This window comes from Dasypus novemcinctus, chromosome 12 (genome assembly GCF_030445035.2).
Source record: "Dasypus novemcinctus isolate mDasNov1 chromosome 12, mDasNov1.1.hap2, whole genome shotgun sequence".
Classification (NCBI taxonomy): Eukaryota; Metazoa; Chordata; class Mammalia; order Cingulata; family Dasypodidae; genus Dasypus; species Dasypus novemcinctus.
In genome coordinates, this window is record NC_080684.1 from 54,688,753 (window position 1) to 54,714,764 (window position 26,012).

At 33.9% G+C, this 26,012-nt stretch overlaps 1 protein-coding gene across 3 annotated transcripts in view; it reads left to right on the plus strand.

The window, feature by feature from the left end:
• The window catches only part of TRHDE (thyrotropin releasing hormone degrading enzyme), a 391,431-nt gene that overhangs the window by 262,996 nt on the left and 102,423 nt on the right, over nt 1-26,012 (plus strand). For 2 of the 3 annotated variants that reach the window (XM_058308434.2, XM_058308436.2), the window contains exons 7-9: nt 3,121-3,186; nt 24,100-24,165; nt 24,862-25,049. In XM_058308434.2, coding sequence (XP_058164417.1) covers nt 3,121-3,186; nt 24,100-24,165; nt 24,862-25,049 — 320 coding nt within the window. The remainder of the gene's footprint in view (nt 1-3,120; nt 3,187-24,099; nt 24,166-24,861; nt 25,050-26,012) is intronic. The other variant, XM_058308435.2, reaches the window with a different exon arrangement.

Genomic DNA, 26,012 nt, shown 5'->3' on the forward strand with positions numbered 1-26,012 from the left:
TCCTGTTAGTGTACTGCTCTTGCTGAACTCTAGATAGGAAAACAGGTACATGCTTTATGATTCTTTTGTCATTAGACCATGCTAAATTGATAGTTTTTATAGCCCAATAAGAGACCAAGTCATCTTTACCTTGAAGTAAATGCTTGAAGTATCAGAAGAAGGCTATTTTGTTCTGAAAGAAAGATTGAATTGACTGCTTGAGAGTCTAAGACTCACTCCCCAGGTGGTAAGTGTTAGTTTTGATGAAAAACTGACAATTTACACCCTTGGGGTAGGTAGATTAGATTGGGAAAGGTTTAGGAGGAGAGCTTGTCAAGGAAATTCAAGGAACAGAGCTGATAGGTTCTAAAGGGAATTCTAACAGAGTCCCCAGATTGAATCATAAATGCTTATCTTTTATTGATTTACAAATGTATACAGAAGATAAAGAAGAGGAAGGAGAGGAAAGAGAAAAGGGTCTACAGTGTGGGAGTAAAAAAATATCAGAATAGGTGTAAAACTCTATGGTTTGTTCGACTTATCATTTGTTGATATGTGAATAAAATACAAATTTTGGGAGCAATTTCCGTGGTGACTGAAGTTTTTTGAGACACATTAGTGGTGATTCATGGAGCCTGAGTATGTATAGTATTAAAATCCCAGAATCACAGGATGCAGTTCTAGTTAAAAACAATGGAAATGTATTCTTGCATTTCTGGACTTGGTGCAGCAGACCAGTCCCATGCTGGATGAACCTGTATGTCAGGTGTTTTAACCTTTTTTGTTCCACGGATCCCTTTGCCAATCAGGTGAAAACCATGGACACCTTACTTACTAAGTCTACCCTCTAATGTGTATTAATTATTAAAATATTAATATATTACACCCACGCTAATACGTCCACACAAGAATAATTTTTTTTTTTATTTTAATTCAAGCTCGTGGACCCCTTATTAAGAACTCCTGCATATGTAGTTCTGATTGTATTGTAAAAAGATACACCTGGGAAGAAATGAGTTATTGGAAAATGTGATTCTGTAATGATTATGAAGTGGGATATGTAACCACAAGGGGTTTTTTTCTGCCTAGAACCAAGCTGTCATTTATATTGAAACTTCTGCTGCTTACAACCACTGTTCCATAGTTAAAATATCTTGGTGTAGATTGAACCATCTTCTTTGATGCTCATTTCTATTTTGCTTATCAAGTCACTAGGCCATGGTAGTGACTCAATTATAGTATATCTGTTGAGGTTTTCCTTTTTTAATAATATTAATTTATTTTGGATTTTTAATTTGAGGAAATATTTATAAAATAGTGATAAGCCTTTGCATCATTACTATCATTATATCATAACCATCATCTTTCCAGTTTACCTAGATTTTTTAAGCTATAATTAGGTCAAACCTGGTCTTCATGTATCAGTATTATAATTTTAAAGTGACAATTTGTCCACATTTGTATTCACTCTTTCATTCATTCATGCAGCTAATATTTATTGAACCCGTGCTATATACCAGGCAGTGGTCTATGCACTAGGAGTACTATAGTAAACAAGACAAACATGTCTCTGCCATTATGGAATTTATATTCTGGAAGGGGAAAACAGAAAGTAGACAAATATAAAAGCAGATGATTGCACAGACCAGTAAGTACCATAAAGACAGTAAAATGGGTGATGTGTTAGAATGATTGGCAGTGGACTCTTGTAAATAGATTTTTGATTCTTGCAATTTAAATGCTATAACCAATGTACTATTTTACTTTTTCACTTGACCTTTTTGCTAGTTCATGATAACTTGGGCTTAACCATTATTACTTGGAATGTTTCATATTGACTACATGTTCATTTTTTGCACATATTCTATAAAGTTAAAATAATGGTTCTCAAGATGAGATGGACTCTTAAAGTAGTATTTTTCTCTTGCTGTATTTATATTTATCCCATGTTTTACTTGAAGATGGATATATATGGCTATATCCAACTTATAAAATAAGTAAATAGAATTAAAATAATTAGCCAATTTCATATAATACTTGTATTGTGCACAATATTTTTCAGACCATGCTTGAAGCACTTTACATTTACTAATGCATTTGATCTTCAGAACAACCATATGATATAGGGGCTGTTTCCCACATTTTACAGTGAGGAACGGAGCTGTGAAATAAAATTTCCAAGGAAGCATGATGTCTTAGTTTGCCTGAGCTACTATCACAAATTCCATGGATTGGCTTAAACAAAGGGATTTATTGGATCAAATTTCAGAGACTGGAAGTCCAAACCAAGGTGTTGGCAAGACCATGTCTTCTCAAAGACTAGTGTTTTGGTGCTGGCTGCCAGCAGGCCTTGGGTTTCCCATCACATAGCAACACCTTCTCCTTTCTCTTATGGGTTCCTGCTGACTTCCTGCTTTTTTGACTTTCTGGTTTTCTTTATAAGGACTCCAATAATCTGGATTGAGACCAACCCTCATGAAGTTGGTCCATACCTTAACAAAATATAACATCTTCAAGAGGTCCTATTTAAAGTGGGTTCACACTCAGAGGAATGTGTATTAAGATTAATATGTCTATTTGGTGTACATAATTCAATCTGACACACATTGTGAGTAGGTTGTAGAGCCAGGATTGAACATGGGTTGCAGATTCAGAGATTTTAGCAAGTACTCTTTATTCTTTAATCCTTCCTAAAGTGTTCTTTATTAAGCTAAGAAAGCTGTAAGTAGCTATGTTGCCAAAGCTCTATTTTAATATGATTTTTAAAATTAGCATGAACATCCCTCCCTTACCAGACTATGAATTTGCAGATAAAAAACTATGTTTCATTAGCATCATCATATTGAGTGTTTGGTAAGATGTTTATTTTCCTTGAATTACAGCTTATTGTCACAATCTATCCAGAAGAATTCTATTCTGCAATTATAGATTTTTGAGCCACAAAACTTTTAGACTTACAAGAAAAATGCAATTGTTAATATAAATGGGATATAGTTTTCATTATACTTTTGTTTCTTAGTTGCATTTTCTAGAACACAATAACATGAATGAATCAGACTATATTTTATTGATAGAGGACATTTTGGAATATGTTACTAGGTTGAAATTCTTTTCTTTTCTTTTAAATATTATTTCCTACAGGGTGCTGCTTTAATTAGAATGCTGGCTAATTTTATGGGCCATTCAGTATTTCAGAGAGGTTTGCAAGTAAGTAAAATGCTTTCTATTTTTCTTACATTTTCTTATCAATATATTTATGTTAAAGATTTTTCACAGTTTGGGCAATTGCTAATAATAATTCCTTAATTTGACGGAAATCCTTAAGATGTGTAAGGTAAACATTGTCTTTCCGTATGATAAATGAAAGTTATAGATTTCATAATCACTGTATCAACCAAACTTGAGCTGTTATGCAATTTAGTATATGTTTAGTTTGCATTATTATATTGGAGTAATCTTCAAGTATGTAAGATCTTAAATAATTATATAAGACTTTTCAGAAAGCTTATTTTCCTTTTCATCCATGTAAATGTATGTAAGGTGAAAACAAATTATATTAACCTCACCAGAATTATGTATTTAAGAAAATGCTTAATGTTATTTTTCAGATAGGCATCTTCTGTATTGTTGTTTTACAGTTGACCTACATTGATTGTTATTTGTTCCAAAAATATTTAAATGTCTTTTGTTCCTATTAGCAAATACAATGTTTTATACAAAGAACAAAAAGGAGCAGTTTATCATACTTCATTTAGTGTATGAAGTATGGAATCTAGGAGTAGATTCATAGAAAAGGAGGATTCTTAAATGCTTTAAAAGCAAACACAAATATAGAAAAATAGAACTTTTATTCCATTGAAATCTACTGGAGCAAATCATGTTTCTAGCAGCTGTGATTGATGAATTATTTATGATGCATTCTGCTACTTAGAAGTGTCCTTTAAAGTAAATTGATGTTCACCTGAAATACAATTATGCTAAAACAGAGAGAGCAATCAATCTTATCTGTTCTTAGTAAGCTTTTCATTTTGGAATTTAAATAAACTACGTCTGGGATCAGGTCATATTTTAGGAGTATAATTCTATCTTTACCCAAAATAAACCAAAAGATAAAATACAAAGTAAGAGTTAAATATGTTATGACAAAGCTATATACTTAACACAACAAAGAAAAAAATGAAAACTTCTTGACGAATAATTTCCTTTGCGAAATCTTTTACAGATTTATTCCAGCAGGATTTGAAATTTACTTTAATCAGCTCTTTCCACCTTCACAAAAGCTGAATCCATCGGACCTGTTTTGCTATGTGTTAAAGGCTCCATTTTGAGCACAAAGTTGGGAAGATCTTTTTTCTCAAGAAGTGCCCTTTATGAATATCAACTGCCTATAGGAATGTCCTTCCTTGTATTTTCTCCTTTGCTTTTCCCCATTGAAATTGTAACATGACAGTTCCAGAAAATATTTAAGATTTCATAAGGGCAACTCAAATTGAATTTGATTTCCCGGGAGCAAGTTGATGTGAAATCATTTTCTATATACAATTTTTATTGTTTTCCTCATCTCTGCCTATATTTACTTGGCAGTTTGAATAATTAAATTATTTGAAAAAGATTATTGTTGTGCAACATTTTTCTTTAGCCTGTCATACTTTCTATGATATGCAAAATACATCTATTTTAATATATCCTTTGCCACTGACCCAGTCTGTTCTGTTTTATCTGAAACAGATTATACCGTCTAACTCTTGTTATATTAAACTTTCATCTGAAGCTTGTATTCATGTGTGCTTTTATGATCTGATACTTGATTTGCTTAATTTTCAACTGTGGGACTCTATGTTTGTCAACATTGCATTTCATTTGCCTTGTGACATCTCATTGATCAGTTAGATCTGTATCCTTCAGGACTTCACTTGCAGCTTTATTTACACTCATCACTCAAACTGATTTAGTGTATCATCAGCACTTTTTGGATTAGTTTACAGTAGATCCCTATGTCTAGGTGATAAATGATCATCTCTTGTGCATGAAGATGTATGGGATACATTTTGGAGATGACCTCCTGAACAGACACTTCATGTCAAGGTGCTAAGTGGTCACAGAGTTGATATTAATATGTTTCCCTTCCGCACGGCTCTGGGGAGTCTTCATTTACAAGTTGTTGAAACGCCTGATCTGGCATGTTAGTGCTTACCTCCACTCTAAAATCTATTAATTGTTTTCACATTAGCTATGGCTATATCTATATTGACAAACGGAAACTCATTATTAGCAAACAGACTCCAGGATTAGATTTAGAGTTGTAGACATCCCCAAATTTCAAATAGTTTGCATTTTATACTTTTTCTTTCATTTTAAAATTTCCCTTTCCTTCCTTTCCCTTCACTTCACTTTCCTCTCTTTTTTCTTTTCTTTTCTTTTTTTCTTTTTATTGTACTTGGACTGCAGCTCTCTTTTTCCACATAGGAACAATGTTATAATGGTGATTTCCTCTTGATTTCCTATCCATCTAAATTTGTGTTATTTTGAAATTGTGTGTTTTCTTAGTGCTCATCTTAAGTTCTTTTGAGAGCAAGACACATTTTTACAAAGAGAATGACAGATATAATAAAAGAAAATAAAATTAATATAGAAGGGTATTAGGTTTATGGGTCAGTTTCCATGTTCATATTTAACTTATAAAGTATCTGAATATAGATTCAACTAAATTTTTCTACCTTTTATAATATTTTGTGTGGAAAAAATATCTCTAAAGTTCCAACTCACATATATTGCCCAAAAGACTAGCTGCTTTTTGAGAAAAGTTTTGTTCCCAATAGCCATATAACCCACTTTATTAGCTGCTAGAAAGTCCAGAGAACAGTTTAGTACTCGATAATCACAATTTCCTTGGTCTGGACTTGGATCATATTTTTCATTAATCCTCCTGATTTCTTGAATTTTGTCTGATGCTTAAATAGTTCAGTCTTACACATCATTTAAAAAAAAAAAGTCTCAAAACAGTTTTGTAAATAAATTGTATGTGAGTTTAAGTTTGCCACAGGGCTGCCATTGCAGAGTACAGAAATGGGTTGGCTTTTTTTTTTCAGATACCGGGGCTGGGGATTGAACTGAGATCTCATGTGTGGGAAGCCAGCACTCAAACACTGAGCCACATTAGCTCCCCTGAGTTGGTTTTTTTGTTTGTTTGCTTATTGTAGTTTTTTTTGGAGGCATACCAGGAACCAAACCTGGGACTTCCCATGTGGGAAGCAGGTGCTCAGCCCCTTGAGCCACATCTGCTCCCCAGGTTGTCTTTTATAATGGCAATTTTATTTGGGGTAAAAGCTTACAGTTCCAAGGTTGTGAAATGTCCAAATCAAGGAATCATCAGAGATGCTTTCTTACTAAAGTCAGCTACTATTGACCCTGATGTCCTGCCACATGGCAAAGATGGACGCTGATCTCTGCTTTCCCCTCCAGAGTCTATTGTCTCCCCAAGCTCAGCTCTGGGCAACCAGGGACAGGGCTTATCTCTTTCCAGGTCTCCTATCTAGGTCTCAGCTGCTCCGCTTTCTTCCCGAGTTCAACTGTGAGCTACCAGGCATATGGCTTATCTCTCTCTGGGCCTCAACTCTTTGAGCCTCTTGGGGCTTCTTTCTTTGAATTCAGCTGTGGACAAACCTGCAGTACTTTCTCTCACGTTGCAGGATCAAACATGATAGCTTCCTTTTCTTGTGGGTCTGTCTCTCTTTGTCTCCATTTATATCGGACCCAGCAAGAGGTGGAAACCCAACCTGAGTCACACTTAACTGATGTAGTTTAGTCAAAAGAGTCTCACATCCATAGGAATGGATTAGTTTCTGAACTTAATATTTTTGGATTCACAAAATTCAAACCGTCACAGTATGCCAACGTAAGAATTAGCCCTGGCTACGATTCATATTTTAGCTTCCATTTTGATGTTTGAACTAAAAGTAAGACTTGGAGCCAAGGTTGAAGCTTTCTGTTATTGAGTTATGAATGGCATTTGTACATATTTTTAAAAACTGTATTTTCGATAAAATGTAAACTAATTTTTTCATGTTTGCAAAATCTGTATAGCTACTGTTAACATTGTCAATTTTCCAAAACAACAGCAGGTATATTTCAGAAAGCATGTGGCAATGGAATGAGTAGGGAGAAACAAAATGATCCTCAGTTCATGCTCTAATAATGATGACCTTTCAACCAGTCACTAAACTACTCTTGGTCTCTATACTTATAGGTATAAAACTCAACATTGGATTAGATAATGTCTAAAAATTCTTTCCAACTTTCATATTCTCTGAATGAAAGGTTATGTGCAATTTACTATTTATTCTATTTGGGCTTGACAGCTTTAATGTGAGACAGTTGTTCTTAATTTGATGTAAATAGTTGCAATAATATATACTCCCTATTTTTGCATCTTCAGTTAAGTTTCTATTAAGACTATATGGCATCCAATGTATATTGTACTATAACTATAGTCAAACCAAAACAAAATTCGGTGTTACTGAGTTTTTGCCAGTAGTATATTTCTGCTAGTATTAGGAAAGAGTTTATATTTCCTTTGTTTTTCAGTTATCTGTTCACATTATGTTTTGCTCTGGAGACATTACATTTGCATGATTAAATTAGTTACCTAAAGTGACATTTTCTAAGGAATTTTTTGAAAATTTCTTGGTGATTTTCAGTGTATATGCTGTATTATCTACGATCAGGTTTTCTACTTCCGTTATTGAAATCTGCTGAAATCAGCTATACTTTTGGATCTCATGGCATTGAGGTATACTGGAGGTTGGCCTTCAAAAGAATCAGCATCACCTTTGATAAGTCTCATAGTGAATTCAAACAAGGGAAAACTTTCTTCGTCCTAGACAAGAAGAACTGCTTTTGATGCCAAGGAGTGCTCAGTGAGATTTAGACTTTCAAGGTCTCCATTGCGATACTCAGTGTCCACAGTTCCCAATCACATGTGAGTTCCCTTTCACATACGAGACTACTGAAACCATGAAGTCAACTGGAGTTGTAATTGTGTCCCTTAGAAGTTTAAACCCTGGTCTGATTTTCAGTTACACTGGTTCTAAACCTAGAAGAGTAAGAAGATTATTTGAACATAGTCATTGAATATTTCTGGTTCCCTGACCATGTCTTAAATTGAGCATTTAAAGCAATGAGATTACTGTTTTCTTTTTGTTATCTCTCCATTTGAGTCAGTTATAGCCCATCCACTTCGCAGACTTTGTAATTCTCTTTTCTACCAAAATCTTCTATTGAAACAGTCACTTGTTTCCCCAGAATTTTTTCTGCAATTTAGGCAACTATAGGTGATAATTTAAGAGTCTGTTTTGGCACTGAAAATAATGGACTATGAGGGCCCTATTACCCACTGTCAGTGATACCACATCCTTCAAATTTAATCACGACAGCTAAACAATCTTAGATTTCCATTTTTGAGGTTCTATTTCCTAGAACCACTTCTAGTATATAATATGTATCAAAACCAAAATGGTTCTAGGTATTTGAAACAGAAAGAAATTTAGCACAGGGAATATGGATTCTATAAAACTTTTGGGTGGACTAGGGGAGTGAAGGCCAAGGAAGTCACTGCTAACCTTCAGAAAATCAAGAAATTCATGCATCAAAAGGAACACCCAAGTTCTCAGCAACTGGTGGTACATCTGGAAGCCATTGACAGCACTTACTTCTGTCTCCTGCCAAAGACTACATGCCTGCTTTTCTGCTATCTGAGGAATGAAGGCTCCTTCTTTAGTACTTGCATATCTCTTATACATGCTTCTCATTTAGCAGAACTTCAACTTGAACCCTACCAGCAAGGAAATCTGGAAAATGTAGCTTCCAGGCTTCCAGTCTGTAGAAGGTTTGAGTGTAGAAGATAGTGGGAATGGTGGTTGCCAACATACAATCTGACACATTAAATCTATGCATTTATTTGTTATATTGTTTAAATATTATTTATATTATTTTTAGTTCATCATATTAAAATCTGGAGCTTTATGATAGTTACTCCTTTATTTTCCTCTTCCTTCAATAGTATGACCATATGATTCTTCTCCAGTTAGAGTATAACAACTGATTTCAGTAATTTTGTGAAGAATTATGTTAGGAGAAATTAGGAAAATCCAACCAACAATGATTGTATTTCACTCATTATATAACTACACTGAAATTTCCCGTGGGTTTATAATCTTTAATCTCCTCTTTGAATGAGTTGGGTAAAGTATGTTAGGGCAAATCAGTATCTGTAATGTGTCTAAAATTTTTAGATTTCTAAAGTTGCTGCTCTTCTAAAATAAGGAGCCAAAGAAGAAAAGATTCACTGTTGTAAAAAAGTTTTTATTTTTAATTAACTAATTAACTAATTAAAATTAATTTAAGAGTTTCAAACTGTATGTGTGTGTGTGTGTGTGTGTGTGTGTGTGATCACAACTATTGGCACCTCATCTACTCCCCTCACCCTAAGTGGACCAATCCTTTTAGGGTTTGGGAAGTGCAGAGAGATGAATCTAAGGTGCAATATGCGTAAATTGCTTTTAATTTAAGACCAACAATATGTAAGACATCTGCAGAGTGAGGTTGTGTGTTTTCAGAATTTCTTTCTAGTATAGATTCCAGTGAATGATGATGACTGAGAAAACAGTTGAATGATACATTATATACAAGAATGTAAACAGTCAGAGAGAAATGCAATAGGCAGCTAAGTAGTAACCAGACATGTCTTGCGTACAAGCTCAAGTTATACTTTTTATATACATTATAGTGCCTACCCTTTATGACTTCATTTTTGTCCGTGGTATTAGCCTCTCTGAGTGCCTTCCTAGCTGATCCTCTCTGGAGAAACCAGCAAGATCATTTGGGTGCACCACATCTATTCGTGTTTACAGTATTTAAGTGTAGTTTTATCATTATAATGCCACCCAAACATAAGCAGAGCCCTCACTGGTGGGGCTTTGGGGTGGTGTGCATGCAGTGTAACCTCATTTCTATCTTCTTCATTTGGACAAACTTCAATGCTCTATGCTGTTCACTTTTCTTTCCTGTGTGGTTACTGGAATATATATATGCTCAAATTTTGTCCTCTTTATTTTTTTCTGTCTTGCTAGAGTCTTGGTGATTTTACAGACTCCCCATGAAGTCTTTCTTGTTCTATACACATTTACTTTCTCTAAATTCTCCTCCAATAAAAATCACCCACCCCGAAACATGTTTTAGCAGTTCTTACCTCTTTCACTTCCTAGGATTCGTGTTATTTAAATGTTTATATGTTAACTTTCACTCTTAAGAAACAAAGCTTAAGGTTAAAATATGCGTTTGATCAGTAAATTATGATCTCCATATTTTTGTTTGTTTTTAAATTTAGGTTAGGTTCTTATAGCTCAAATCCTGATTCTATATGTAGTTTTATAGGCTTACTTTTAAGACAAGTAATTCAGGTAATGATCCGTTCAGATAGAATTTTTTATATAACTTGGAGCTTTCTTATTTTGTTTTTACTTGTTTTAATTTCTCTAATAACATCTTTTTCTTTTTCTCTGATTTTTCTGGTAATAAAAAAGCAAAGCTACGATTAAGAAATCCTCAGATAACATTGATTGGCTCATAGCTATTAAAAAAATAATTAGTATCTGGTATGAGTGCTCTTCCTTTTCAAACAAAACAATATTGTTTTAATGATTTGGGCCTTGTGGTAACGTTCTTCAAGTTTTTACGAGTCAACACCCAGGAATTGAAATTATGAAGAAAAACCATTATTAAGCTTGATATAAAGTCAAACTCTGAAATCCATGTTAGAAATTGAGTCACCTTCCTGCTCAACCAGTGAGGATAATTCAACATTACCGAAAATATGGTTGAATAAAGAAGGATTTCTCTTGATTAGTATTTAACTGCTCTTTTCCATAAGGTAACCTACAACAAGATGTTTGGCTCCAATTATCAGGGTGGAAATTGCTTATGCAAATCAATGTAAGGCAATGAGGTGTGGATAAAAAGCAAAAGGGAAATATCATTATTATTGGTTTGTGCTCATAAAATTCTAATAGCCTGAAGGTAATGACAGGCACAAAGCCATAGGGATTATTAGTAGCAAAAACATACTCAATAACTTGTATTCCAATGAGGTGTTATATGTTAACATGTGTATGCAGGATTTTTATTTGGTAACTGTGGGCTTGCTTTTGTGAGAGAGTATTTGGTGCTTTGCATATAGGTTTTCAGATAAAAGAAGAGTCAGAATATAATAGAGGAACAGAGACAGTGTGTCAAAATTTAATTTCCCTTCGAGAAAATGGTACTGTGTTTTCATCCAGATGGTAGCTGAATCATAATTAATCAAAAATGAATGGCCATAGGCAGTTTTTGATCAAATGTCTTCATGTTTCACTTAAAATGCTATGCAGTTTTAGACATGTGAGCGGGAAAATGGTTAACACTTGATTATAATTTGCTGTGATTAGTCAAAACCATGTGATAATGATGTCATCATTCCTGGTTTCTAGTCATTTGGATTTGACATAATTATCATTTAATTTGTTAAAGACCTAATTACCGAGCTAAAATTAATGAACGTGTTGCAAAGGAAAAAACATTGAATTTTAAGGAAAGATACTGTGGATTTGAAAATCAAGAAGTCTGTCTCTAATAAAAAACAAGTATTTAAAAATTTAACAGCAATAGATATTCTTACTTCTGAATCAGGGAGAAATAACCATTATTCATCAATTTCAATTAATTTTTTATACACAGACCATCCATTGAATCTTTATCATTTTGCCTCTGAAGGGTATGTTTATAACTGACCAGTAAGGGTATATAGCATTACCTAAAAATCCCTTATTATTAAATAAATATGTATTTCTATTTGGCCATCTGCAGGCACTTGCCCTGCTCAATGGAAGGCAGTGGTTATATTTCATCAGTTACTTCAGGTATCAAAATATATATTTTAACTAATAGAATTGATACCATTAAACAATATTTTTCATCACTTTATTTCAAATGTATCTAAAATTATCAACACATTTATTTGATGGATTTTAAATATATGTGTGTGCTGGTATGTGTGTAAGTGCCTGCCAGTCTGTAAACAGGCACACACTTGGATATACCTATCAAGACATTTCCCTGACTCTTTGGAGATACTACCATGGAGTTAGACTGCTAGTTCAGAAGTACAATAAAATTGCCTTGGAGGCATTTTTCTCTAACCTATTTAGTTCCTGCATCAGCAGTTTTGTTTCTTTTCCTTTTTTAATTTATTGTCCCTCTTATTTTATGTTCTCTTTTCTCAGAAAGTGCATGTAATAGCCTAGAACTATATATTTGGCAATGTTACAAGTATTGACACTTGAAAATAAAGCTCTTCTGTTGAGAAAATTTTTTTCCTTAGTGCTCATGTTTTTATAATTGTTTGATGATTCCATTACATAGTTTAATACTAGCACGGACTTAGGTGCACCTTAACATATATAGCTTTCCCCGTTTGTGAACATCTATGTTGCTTTCCAGTTCTTGTTGAATAAACAACACTGTAATATCTTCAAATTGTAGATATTTCCATTATATTTTGGATTGTCTCAATGCATACCTTTCTCAGTGCATAGAACAAAATTTTCTTCCATAATGTTAAACCATTCTCTAATATTAGCTAGCAGTAAATTTGAAGATTCTCTTTTCATAACGCACTAAAGCAAACAGCATTGGCTCTTATATATTTTCAAAATGAATTTCTTATTAATTTAGTGACTAAAAAGTCAAGCCTTTGATATTTTAGTGTATATATTTTTTATCACGAATAAGGTTGGAATTTCTTTCATATATTCTCTCCTTGCATGTATGTATTCCTTTCATTACTCTTTTAGGAAGTATTTACCCATGTATTTTACCCTTTAAAAATTGAAGTTTTATTCTCTTTTTCTGAATTTTATATAATGCTATATAAAAAATAATGAACCTTAATATAATTACTATAATTTTTTCCCTGTGCTACTTCAAATTTCAAAATTATTGTTATAACAACCCAAATGTTATAAATCAGTGGCTCAAAAGGACTGCTATAATGTGACATGGTTCTATTTATATTTAAAAGAGTTCTCTGACCACTTGAAATAATACATTGGGATTCAGTAGGGCAAGAAAGGGATTGGGTGATAAAATCAGGAGGGTGTTTTATTATTCTGGTGAAAGGTGGTGGAAGCTTAGTTAGGGTGTCAGTAGGATATACAGAGATGTGGATGGATTCAAAATGTTTTTTGAAGGTAGAATTAACCAGGGCTAGGGATAGATTTGATGAAGAGTGAGGAGCTGAAGGGGAGGAAATCAAGAATGATTCTCAGGCTTCTGGTTTGAGGTTCTGGGAAAAAGACCTGAAAGGCTGTAATAGTTGGAGATTAAGAAAGGAGGAGGGGGTCACAGAGGAGATTGAGTTAGAAAACCTGAAGAAGCTGGCAGAATACCAATTGTGTGGTGTCACCAATGTCAAGAGAAAAGTGTGTTTCAAGAATACGGAAGCGGTCAACGAAATTAAATGCAGCTGAGAGGTGGTATAGTATAAAAACTGAAAAACATTCTTTTGGCAATCTGCACTTTTATTGGTATCTGTAGAATGGGTTGAAGCGTGAAAAAGTACTTGGAAGTAGAAATAGTGTTATGTAGAGTACTATTTTATGAAATTTGCCAAGGAAGGAGATAAAAAAAAAGTGATAAAAAATATTGTTTAATGGTATCAATTCTACTAGCTAGAGGGAGATAAAAGTTCAAGGAAGGATTTTTTTGTTTCATTTTCAAGGATGGGAGACACTTAACCAGCTTTCAGCTGGTAGAGAAAGAGTCAGGAAAAAGTTTGATAATACTGTTAGAGGAAGAGATAACTCTGATAGCTCAATCCTTGAGAAGGTGAAAGGACTGGTCCTGAAGAGGAGAGATGCTTCCAGTAAATTTGGAGATTAGGTATTGTGAAAACAAGAGAACTCCTTCCTGATAACTTCTCTTTATTTCAGTGCTGTTTGGGACAAGTTTGTTAAGGTGGGAGGGAGGAGGACTGAAAGGAGTAGGAAAGCATATCTTCCAGCAAGTGTTGAGTGCTTACTTGAGTTTGGTAATTGCAAATTTATAATGGAACTAATCTGCTCAGTTGCATGATTTTCTCCTGTGCTGCTGAACTGCAGAAGTACAGGTATGGAGATGACAAATACTGTAAGATAACAAACACTGGAGAAAACCAATAGTGAAGGACAGAGCTGCAAAGAAGATGAAATATTTTGTCAGGAATTGATTAATATTTGAATTATGAATTCTAAGCTGGATAACCAGGAAAGTCAAAATAGAAAGGATGTGATAGATAAATACTCACCATTAATAACAATATGGTAGCGCAGTAAGTATGGTTTTCACACTAAAAAGAACTCCCCCACGTCACTGAGTATATGGGAAATTTAATCTGTCCTTATTGATTTCTACTTCTGTCATGCTCACTCATGTGAGAACATACCAAAGAGCTTGTTAAGCCCAGAATCTGTGAACAAGAGCCCTCTGGCCTCATCCACACAGGTGTGCAGTCTTATTTGATCAAGAGAATCAGCTAAAAAGTGAATGGGAGAGAAATGGATATAGTGCATGTTTCTTGAGTGTTTGGTATGCATCTTGTCTGTCATTCTGGTCAACTGAAGGCTAGTGTCTGCTGCTTCTTTGCCAACTTGGGCATAGGGCATTTTGCTGATGAGCCTAATTAGAGCCCACATCCCCTGAATTACCAGTAGTCATATCATCTCAGTGGAGTTCCATATATAAACAGGGTGCTAGATCCCACAGCTTGAAGAATGCTCCAAGCATTTTTCCTTTGCCAGACTTAGAAGGGCCACTTTCTTAAAGTCTAAAGAAGCTTTCATCTTGGCCTTTTTTTCCTGCTTTTCATCTTTATATTTTTTTCGTCCAAGCACTTTTCTCTGTCCATTTAGTGCATACAATTTCCCTTCTTTTGGGCCTCTAGAACATTTTTACTTGTCTTAGATTGAAGAAGTCATTGACTCTAGGCATTTCCCCCACCCCATCCCTGCCTTGAGCGTGCTCCTAAAATAACAATTACTTTATAGGTAAATACTCATATTATCTATATTTTCCATCTGGAGAAACTAAGGATTAGAGAAAATGACACCTTAGCCATGATCACATGGCAGGTAAGGATCAGCCATAATTCTTACCTAGTTTTTCTGAGTATACACACCAATTATTTCCCATTTAAATTATTTTCTTCTCAACTAGTCACCAGCACTGGGGTCTGAATGAGAACAGTGGTAGGGGAGGAGAACTTCATGGACAAGGCTTAGAGTCTGTGAGCATCTTGATTTAGAAGAGTCACTGCAGTTTTACCAGTCAGGATATATATAATTTATCAATTTTGTGGTGGTCAAAGACTTTTATCAGGACATTCAGAAAAAGCAATTCACAAACTTCAAGTTTACCAATAGATTCATTTTATGTCTAGGTAATATATCAGACTAGTAGCAAAAGTGAGAAATGGGGATATTTTACTAGTCCAGGACAACCGTATAGACAAATACATTCACACTATTTCACTGACAGGTCTAGGGCCTTGTCAAGTTGTTCCAGAATGTAGTACAAATCCAACAGTGGCAATATTGGTGATGTTTGTTGGGGCATTGATGGTGTGATCTGTAATTGCTATGTAAAAGATATTTGAAAACAAAATTGGCGTGAAAATGTATTACTGTCTAGAGTTGAAAAAAATGTACTTGCAGGCTGTTTTAAGTTAAGGTTCTCTGATTTATTTCTATATTTAGTAACTATATATAAGAGCATACAGATTTTTTACAATATTAAAACTCATTAGGTGAAGAAATGGATTTTTTAAACATGCAAAATATCATTTTGATCTTAGAGAAATGTCTGCATGCTCCCATATCCAAACAAGCCACTTCTTAAGATAAACTTAGAGGAAGGGTGTTTTTCAAAAATCAGAATCAGAATGGCATGAAAACAATGATTTAACTGTTCAACTATTGTTCCTCTATGTGTTGAAATACTTTTTTTTTTCCTAAATGCTACCTCTCTTTGGTGACTAGAAACCCCTGTATCACAAAAAGTTTCTTATTAGTCATTATTATTATTAGTCCTTTATTATGATTAAATGATAAATGTTTTATAATTATTTAAACCTTTCTTCTAGTAGAAATTGAAATGTAATTATCTAATGTTAGAGGGGGTGGGCTGAAGTATAGGATCCCTTATACTTTTAATGTAACTTTCTGTAATATAAAAATTCTTTAAAAATTAAGCTTATTATATGAAAAAATGAAATTATCTAATAGCATCTAATGGAAGCAAATATAATTAAAATGTAAAGATTAACTTCTGGGGAAAAGGAAGAGTAGGGATCTCCAGGACTCAGTCCTTTCACTAATACAACTATTTAAAAAGGAGGAAATGTCTGAAACAACTATTTTGAAATTCTGGATGTCAGAAAAACTGTACAACATCCAAGGAAGAGTGAGAGGAAGAAGTTGATAAATTATGGTAAAGAACAATAAATGGTTCTCTCTGCACAGTGGCTACTGGCACTGAACTCCAACTCTCATGGTAGGCTGCCTCGTTACCTCACTGGTGAGAAAAAGGGCCACAGAAATTCTGTTCCTCAGGAACAAGGTGGGCATGGCAAATCATGGCTTTTCATTAGTGAATTCAGATTGCTGGGGACCCAGCTCTGAGGTCAACCATTGTTTGAACCTTGCCCCAGGCAAAGGCAGTAGCAGCCATTGTTTTAAACCTCTCTGGACAGGCATGGAGGTGGTAGAGCTCTAAAGATGCAGTGCTTCCTCAGTGCTGTGGGAAATGGAAAATAACAAGTGTTGGAGAGGATGTAGAGAAAGAGGAAAACCCATTCATTGCTGGTGGAAGACAGTTTGGAAGTTCTCAGAAAACTAAGTATAGATTCCAATATGACCCAGCAATCTCACTATTAGGTATTAATCCAAAAGAATTGGAATCAGGGACTCAAACATGTATTTTCACACTGATGTTCATAGCAACACTATTCACAATTGCCCAAAGATGGAAGGAACGCAAGTGTCCATCAACTGATGAATGGATTTAAAAAATGTGGCGTATACACACAATGGAATATTATTCAGCCATTAAAGGGAATGAAGTCCTGATACATGAGACAACATCATCAAAACTGGAAGACATCATGTTGTATGAAATAAGCCAGCCACAAATGGACAAAGATTGTATCATCTCACCAATTTGAAATAAGAGATTAGAATAAGCAGACTCATAGAGTCAGGATCTAGAATAGAAGTTACCAGGGGACCAGGTAAGGATAGAGAATGGGAAATTAGGCTTAAAATGTAGGGTTTTTATTTGGAATGATGGAAATATTTTGGTAATGGATGGTGGGAATAATAGCACAATATTGTAAACACAATTACAGCACTGAAATATTTATGTGAATTTGATTAAAAGGGTAAATATTAGATTGTACGTATAACAGAATAATTTTAAAAAATCTGTGGAGTTACACTATACATTGAACCCCAATTAAACTATGGACTTTAATTAATAGTACAATTATAAAAGTGTGGTATCATCAATTGTAATAAATGTTACACATCAATTGAAGATGTTGATGGTAGGTTGATGATGGGATCCTGTCTTTTATGCATGATTGTTTTGTGAAACCACAACTTCTCTAATAAAGAAAAATATATATATACATATAAATTTTTTAATGTAAAGATTAGTTTTATATTTTTGCATTATACTTTCTCAATGCTTTGTTGCTTGTTTTTACTTACTCTAATATTCTCCAACCTGTCTCCAGGTATTGATCAAAGTATCTCATCCTATAGTCTAGCTTTCTTGTGTTTTAGTTGGTCATCTCTCACTGTTTTAGTCTCCTTGCTTCTGTTTCTCAAGGTCAGAAATTGTATAAATATCATCTGAAGTGCACAGGCCAGGCTTCAAAGGGGCTTTGTCTATCTTCTTGGGTGACACTGCTGTGACCTGGCAGCTTTTCATCTGTTTTGTTGTTGTTCATGAATCCCTTTGAAACCATCACACTCTAATAAGGCACATACTTACAAATATTCACATTCAGACCTTGTGGTCCCTAGTTTAAGAGCCCCTGCTTTAGGGGATTTTTGTAAGACAATAATTTTGAATAGTTTTATTTTCTGTTGTTTTTGTTATATTGTGGGCATCCCTGTCTACGGGGCTTCTTGTATTAATCTTCATTTTTTTTTGTCTTTGTTCCCAATCTTTTTGTCTACCTCTTTTCTTTTTTAACTTTAATTATCCATCTATTTTCCACCATACCTATTGTTCATAACACAGAAAGTCTAGTGTTTTTTACATTTACTAAATAGAGCTTGTTGTTCTTTATACTTTGTATAAATTATCAGAGGTAGTTTATATTTTTCTTTCTGAGGGTTACTAAGAAAATTTAAAAGTGTCTTTGTTTGTTTTGTTTCTATTATATCACACTTTAGCTTTGTATCAGGCAGGGTTTTGGGTTGCAAGAAAGCGAAACAAACTTAGGCTAAATGGAAAGGAAGTTATTGGAAAGATGTAGGATTCAATTGGAAGATTCATGAACTGAGCTTCAGAAACAGGTATTAGGGAGGCTCAAGTATCAACAACCTTGGCCAAGGTCAGGCCACATGAGTGGCTGATTCAGTTGCCTCCATTAGTGTGGTCATCTCTGGACTGTCAATGGCATCAGGGCAGGGAATAATTTTTCAACTATGCTTACTCCTTTGCAATACTCCTGTAAGACTCACAGTCCTGCGCAGAAGCATCCAGTTGTCTGAGGCCGGGGCACATGCCCTAGCTTTAGCTGCCAGAGAGAATGGAGAGGTGGTATTTAAGATTTTGTCCCTTTCATTTCAGTATTGGGATGCAGATCCTTTGCCTTTCTCCAAGATTCCAATGTGAGTTATTGCCCTGATATAAAAGTTGTGTTTAAATTCTGGAAAGCCAAAAGCTAACAAATGCCCGCTCCACATTTTTGAGATAGAATTATGCTTAAGAGAAAGAAATAATATTTCAACTCCCTGCTTCTATCTTCTTGTCACATAGTTAGAAAAATCAATGCCTGGATTTTCCTAGTCTTTCTTAAAGTAGTCTTGTAAGTAAAAGACATCCTGCTTCCCAGTGTCACAGAGGCCTCGGATCATGTCTATTGTTTTATCAGAGAACACTATTGGTGGTCTGCTCATAAGGTAGTCTCATCTTCTGACTTATTGACTGAATTTCAGCCTTGTTCAGGGTCTCATCCTTTACTGTATATCCTTATATTTCAGAGGACTGTGTCTTGCTTTATAAGCCCAAAAGCCTCAGTGGCAGGTTCAGGCCAGTGCACATGATACAATTCTGACAGATGAGAAATGTGGGGAGTTTGCTGCAGAATTTGAAGGGAAGGTGTCCTGGTTCTTAAAAAGAGGCTCAGAGGAAGAGACTCTTGTCTCTTTTCTCTGTACCATGCCATGTCTGAGTGTAATGCCAGAGATTGCTGCCGCTGTCTAGCCACAAACCTGAGGATGAAGCTAAAACATAGGTAAAGTGGGACTAAAAGAATTCCAGGGGAAAGGGGCTACTTCTATTAGGAAATAATAAATCTTGTCATTATGAAAATGGTATTAGGGTGATATTTTGTACCCTGCACCTAAACACATTTAAACCAACCCATACATCTTTGGTTTTTATTGAACTGTCCTCTATATCCTACATGAATAAACCATTCAAGCAGCTAATCCTCTGTCCTAACATGCTGAAGGACTCATTAAGAGGAGAATAAGTATTCCCTAACTATTTCCTTGTAAATCTCAAAAGGTAATAATGCTTTATTTCCTCAGCTCACGGTTTTCACTTTTCCTCTTGCCTTTACTGGTCCCACTGGCTTTTATACATGAAATGTTATGAACCATGTCACTTGTTAGCCAAGGAAGTAAAACAAAATTGATCTCATATTCAATAGTTCACAATCTTTAATGACATCATATGCAACTGCATATATCAACGCAAATTATATATCAGGCTAGGATCCACTTAAAAATGAATCATCTCTATATTATTGTAGAAATATGAAACTTGAGGGAGCAGAATGGTTGTATGATATCTGTTTTTACCACATTGTCTATCATTAATATAAAACTGTCTCAAAAGGAAAGTCAGAAATCATGCATATATATTATGCCAGGTTGGGCTCATAGATGCTTGTTAAACAGTGGTGAACAACTCTAGCAAGGTCCTTACCCTCGAGGAGTTTACATTATGTGGGCCAACTAATGAATAGATTATTGTAATACGGTGTAATAAATGCTCTGCTATGGGACAAAGTGGCCTAATTCTAAGTCAGAATTAGGAAGGGGATGGCAGTGGGCAAGAAATGATGCCTGGAAAAAAATGCATCAGAACTGAGATCTGGATATTGAGTTGAATTGAAAAGTGCAAAGGAGAAAAGAATATGTAGAAAGCAGCATGTGAAGAACTAGAAAAGAGAGAAAATTTGCATTATACATTTTCAGAAACCTAAAAGTAGGTAGGTTGAGGCAGAAAGTGGCAGAAGGATTGGAGAGGTGCTGAAGAACTCAGCCATGAGGAACATTTTTAAGTTATATTAAAGTGTTTAGGCTGTATTCTGAACACAGAAGGGATTTATGTGTGCATTTGTTGAAGAGCATTCTGTCTGCAAGGTGACAGAGCAGGAGAAGTGGCAGTTATAGTCCTCCAGGAAAAACACTGTATAGTGGTTGTCAAACAGGTAGATAGAAGGGGCACCTTGGAAAATTGTTTAGAATGTCAAATCAGTAAGATGACTTCTTGGTTCAGGTGAATAGAGGGTCAACACTGGGGTAAGATGGCCAAAAAGAGCTGATATGAGGGAGGACAATGATTTCAGTTTTGACCCCAACTCTTAGTTACCTGTGGGACATCTAATGGATATTGGGTAGGGAGTTGTATAATCAGGTATGGGGTTTGTATGTGAGCTGAAGTTACTGAGTCCCAGTGTTCTGATATATGAAATGATGAGGAGGATGATATCTGTCTCATAATGTTGCATGGAGTAAATAAGATAAAATATAAAGCAATTCACACAGTGCCAAAAATAGGAGGTGCTGGGTTATTGATCCCAGGACCTTGTATGTGGGAAGCAGGCACTCAACCACTGAGCTACATATGGATATTATTGTTTTAATATGCTAGATTCCTTAATTATTATTAATGATGATTTCCCTTTAGTTACTCAGTTTTCCATGTATAGCCGGAGATGATTAAATAATAATAGCTAATTTCTATTGAATACTTACTATGCACTAGGTACTCAACATTCTTCTAAGCACTGTACATACATTAAATCATCAAATTCTCAGAAGAACTCTATGCAATGAGTACCTTTATTTTATGTATGAGAATATGGGTACAAAGAGGTTAAACAACTTGCCCAAGCTCCTAGAGCTTGTGAGTATTGGAGCTTGGATTTTAACCAAGCACTTGAGTTCCTGCACTTTTAACTACTATGTTTTGCTGCCTTTTCCCACAAGTAGAAACTTCATACCCTTTTATTTTTAATCAGTTTATATTGCTAGAGATGTACCTTAAGAATTTTCTTGTGGTCATCTTTTTATTATTTTAAATAACTCTACTATTCTGAAATTCCTACAATAGATATTCTTCTTATAGTTGATATTAAAATATCCTTTTACTTTATATCATAATGTCAAATCTACTGCTGATTCACTTTCATACCCATAAATATAAATACAGGTTCCTATTTCAGATTCATATTTCTGACCATTTCCAAAGTCACTGACTTATAGGTTTGAAAGGAACTTAAAATCTTCCCATGCAATCACATGATAAATGTTAGAATACATCTTCTCAGGTCATTGTTGAACCAAGACTTCCACAGCTTCAGTAACAGGGACTTTCCTACACAACTCATATATTGGTATTTGCAGTTATTCTCAGCGATCTTTCCCACCATTGTTCCCCCAGCATTGAGAAACTTGCCTGGCACACTAGGTGCTCCATTTATTTAATGCAGAGAATGAATAAATTAATGATTTGATTCTTAATAAATATGTTCACTATTCTTTGTTTCTTTGTAATTCTGCAAAGACAAAACAATATTTTCTTAATTCAAAATATGACTATTTTTGTGCAAATGAAATGCTAAAATAACTAAGGAAAACAATTTTTTTGGAAAGGGGCTGACATATGTAGAATTCCAATAACATCTGATATTGGGGCTGTTGGAATGCTGAGAAGGCATGCTATCTGCCCTGAATACTAAGGCATTTTGAGAGCTATTTCTTACGCATGGATAATTGCCATTTCAGCCTGTCTGAAATATAAGTTTGAAGCTTATTCTGTTTTGGGGAGGGAATCAAGACTTTGAAATGATGATCAGTATGGGGACAGGGTCAAATCATATCATGAACAGTTGTGTGGTCTATAGTTTTAATGGTCTGTGTACAGGATAAAACAGTAGTTATATATTGGACTTTTCAAGGTCTATTCAATATTCCTTTATTCCCCTTTCATGTTATCCTAGTAGCATAAATGAACCCAATAGTAAATAGTTTTAATAACTTTCATTATAGGATCACTAAAACAAAATTTATATTTCATGATTCCCACTCTTGTTAAATTTGTTCATTTATTTGATAAAAAAGCATAAAGAATGCTTTAAAAATAATTTTGACAGCTATCTGAAATAACATTAAAATACTGATCCCTAACTTCAAATAAAAAATACCTCATACAAAGTCAAATTTGGATTCAGATTGCTTATCTCAGGATGTGTTTTTTTTTTTCAAAAAAAGTTATATGCAACATCTTATGAAAATGGTGAATTTGTGGTTGGTAAGTCAGTGTTGGACATTGCTTCTCTAGGCATCTGATAAAGTGGAGTTGCCACTTGCTGTGCTGTGAGTTGCCAACAAAAGCTGAATCTGTCACAGGTGTTACAATTTGTATTTCAAAAAATTTGCTTTCCCAACATTAATTATCCCTAAAGTATCCCACTGTACATAAAATACTGAAAAGAGTTAGCATTTTTTTTCAGTTTCAGTTGTGATGTAAATTAGGATTTTGTCTACTACCTACATGTTGTAGAGATGATGGAATTTCAAATTAAGGAGAGAAGGCCTTTTGTTTTACAATATTTTCTGTTCATTTCTCTACTTTGAAATCAGAAGAAAATTAATGCCAAATAGACATAACTAAATAACACAGTAACAAGATAAACCATCTTTCTTAGAAAGGAGCAAGGCTTGAATCAGAAAGAAAAGTTTGTAGGTTTTAGAATTGATGGTTGAAAATGGGAAATAGAAGGTCCTAAGCCCCAAAATATTAAATAACCTTAAGAAGGACTTTCTTTATTAAATATTAATGTGCACTGCAAACTCATAGAAAGCAGTATTTATAACTTTTGTAATAGGCAAGCAGCATCTCCTTTGCAGAGAAGATGGGGGTACCAAGACAGCTTGTGGAGACAGTCCTAACTCTTTTGGCAAAACAATCCTTCTTAATACTTTGGCCTTTTGATTGCTGGAAAAAGCATGGGAGACATCACAGAGTCTGTGGTTGAATAATTGAAATGCACCAGGCTATATAGCCTGATCAAATCTATGCTCTAGTTATTCTGATAAAGTTCACACATGGGCACATATTTTTCCATTGTGTAATTTTCTTTGATATGTAAATTTCGAATAACAGTAGCCTATGAAGTAAAGATTTTCCACATATTTCAGCTAGTGCTCTCTATTTTTTCCAGAAAAGAAAATTTTTTCAACACTTTATAAAAGCCTAAGAAGCAAATTCCCCCTAAATATTTCATTGCAGAGGGAGTGAAAATAATTTCCTCAAAAAGTAATATTGTTTCATGACTTATTTAGGAAATATGCTATAGTTAAATTTCTTTGGAATATTTTAAAATGAGATTCTTATTCTTTTTGTGTGTCTTTGCATTAATGTCATTGCAGCAAAAGGAAATAGTTAATTAAATTGAAAAATGAGTGTGTTTATTGGTAATTGTTTAGCCTTTGAATTGTAATTACAATTCTATATTCTTTGTAGGATTACTTAACTATTCATAAGTATGGCAATGCAGCCAGAAATGATCTCTGGAACACACTATCAGAGGTAACGTATAACAAGCTTGCATCCAAACCTCTACATGAATATTTGAATTGAGTTTATGAGACATTCATAACTTTTCATATTTATTTGTTAACAGGGATTTTTACTTTTATGTTTTCCTTTCACTCATATTGCTTTCTTATTTGTTTTTTATATGTTATAAAGATAATGAGGTCTAAGATTACTTAAACTAAACTACTCTGATAGTAAAATATACCTTGCCTCATTCAAACATGATAATAGTCCTGAAATATAATTTTAATATGGTGAGTCAGATATTCATAACAAAGAGAGAAATACTGACGTTCAAAGAAATATTTTTCTATAAATGAATAACAAATATTTAAACATGTTACTAGAATCCTGGGGATGCCTAATGATGCCGCAAGTACTTGCTTTAACAGTAAAATGCATTTTATCCTCCATTATATAAAAACATTAATGTTAATAAAGCTTTCATGTGTGTATATATGTGCATATTTATATGCACAAGGCTTACATATATAGATGTGTGTGCATGTATATATGCATGAGGCTTAATTTAAGATTAATTTTACTAGCACATTATATTAGCTTCACTGATTTTAAATGTTTTCACAGTTAGGTAAATTGTAAAGTTAAAAAATGTAAATTGTTTAATGTTAATGATGTTTATAATTCATGCTTATAAAATTAATTAATATAATTTTGGTTATCAAGGCTTTAAAAAGGAATGGAAAATATGTAAATATACAAGAAGTAATGGATCAGTGGACACTCCAGATGGGTTATCCTGTTATCACTATCTTCGGAAATATTACAGCAGAAAATAGGATAATAATTACTCAACAACATTTTATTTATGACATCAGTGCTAAAACCAAAGCACTTGAACTTCAAAATAACAGGTACACCTCTTTTTCTTGTGAAAAAATTGTTTTTTCACTTTTTATTTTTAATATTGTAAAAGCATTGATAATGTAATTCTCAAATGTTGTAAGTGAATCATATTTTTCCTTTTTATATTAATAGATGTTATTTTCATTTTTATTTCTCTTAGTACTTCTACCTCCAGGATATTTTGGTGACAGAGCAGGAAAAGTTATTTTGCTTAAGAAGACAGAATTTTAAACTGTCATGTTGATTGTAAAAATTAAGATGACTTTTACTTTTCTCTATAAATGTTTGTTGAATTAAATTTTAAAAAATTAGGGTGTGTTGAAGTAAATTGAATAGAATTGAGCACAGTTTGAGATTTATAAAACAAAAGAGAACAGGAACAATCAAGCAAAACAATTTTTCTAAAAATATAACCTAAAACTAAACTAAATAGTATCTGAGTCAAAGGAACTCAAAACAAATACCTTAAAATGGTCCAAATCTCAGTACCACTTACCATAAAAATATTTCTTTCCCTTTTCTTTAGTGTTTAAAACTGCTAACCAGAAAATATGTATAGAATTTTGATTTGCTGTTACTTTAACTTTCTTTTGAAACTCTAATTTCTGATAATTCAGCATAAAGTTTTTCTTTCATGTCTTTCAACTTCATGTTTTCTATTTTTTTGTCTCATTAAAACCTGAGCCAAGAAAATTGAGAACTCCGATAAGACAGTTTTAATTCTTTTTAAACAAAGTGCCTTGGTAAGAGATTGAGTATGGGATGGGTTCAGAGGTTAAAATTAATAAATAAAATAGGTGTTTAGATTAGGTTACTCATGCTATATCCCAATACTTTGAAAAATGAGGAATCTGACTTAATGAGGAATCTGGAGCATACATTAAGTTTACTTTGATATCTATAAGAAGAGTGGGAATCATTCCTAAGTAAGCTAGCACCAAGATTGGCTATAAATGGAGGGGACTAAGAGA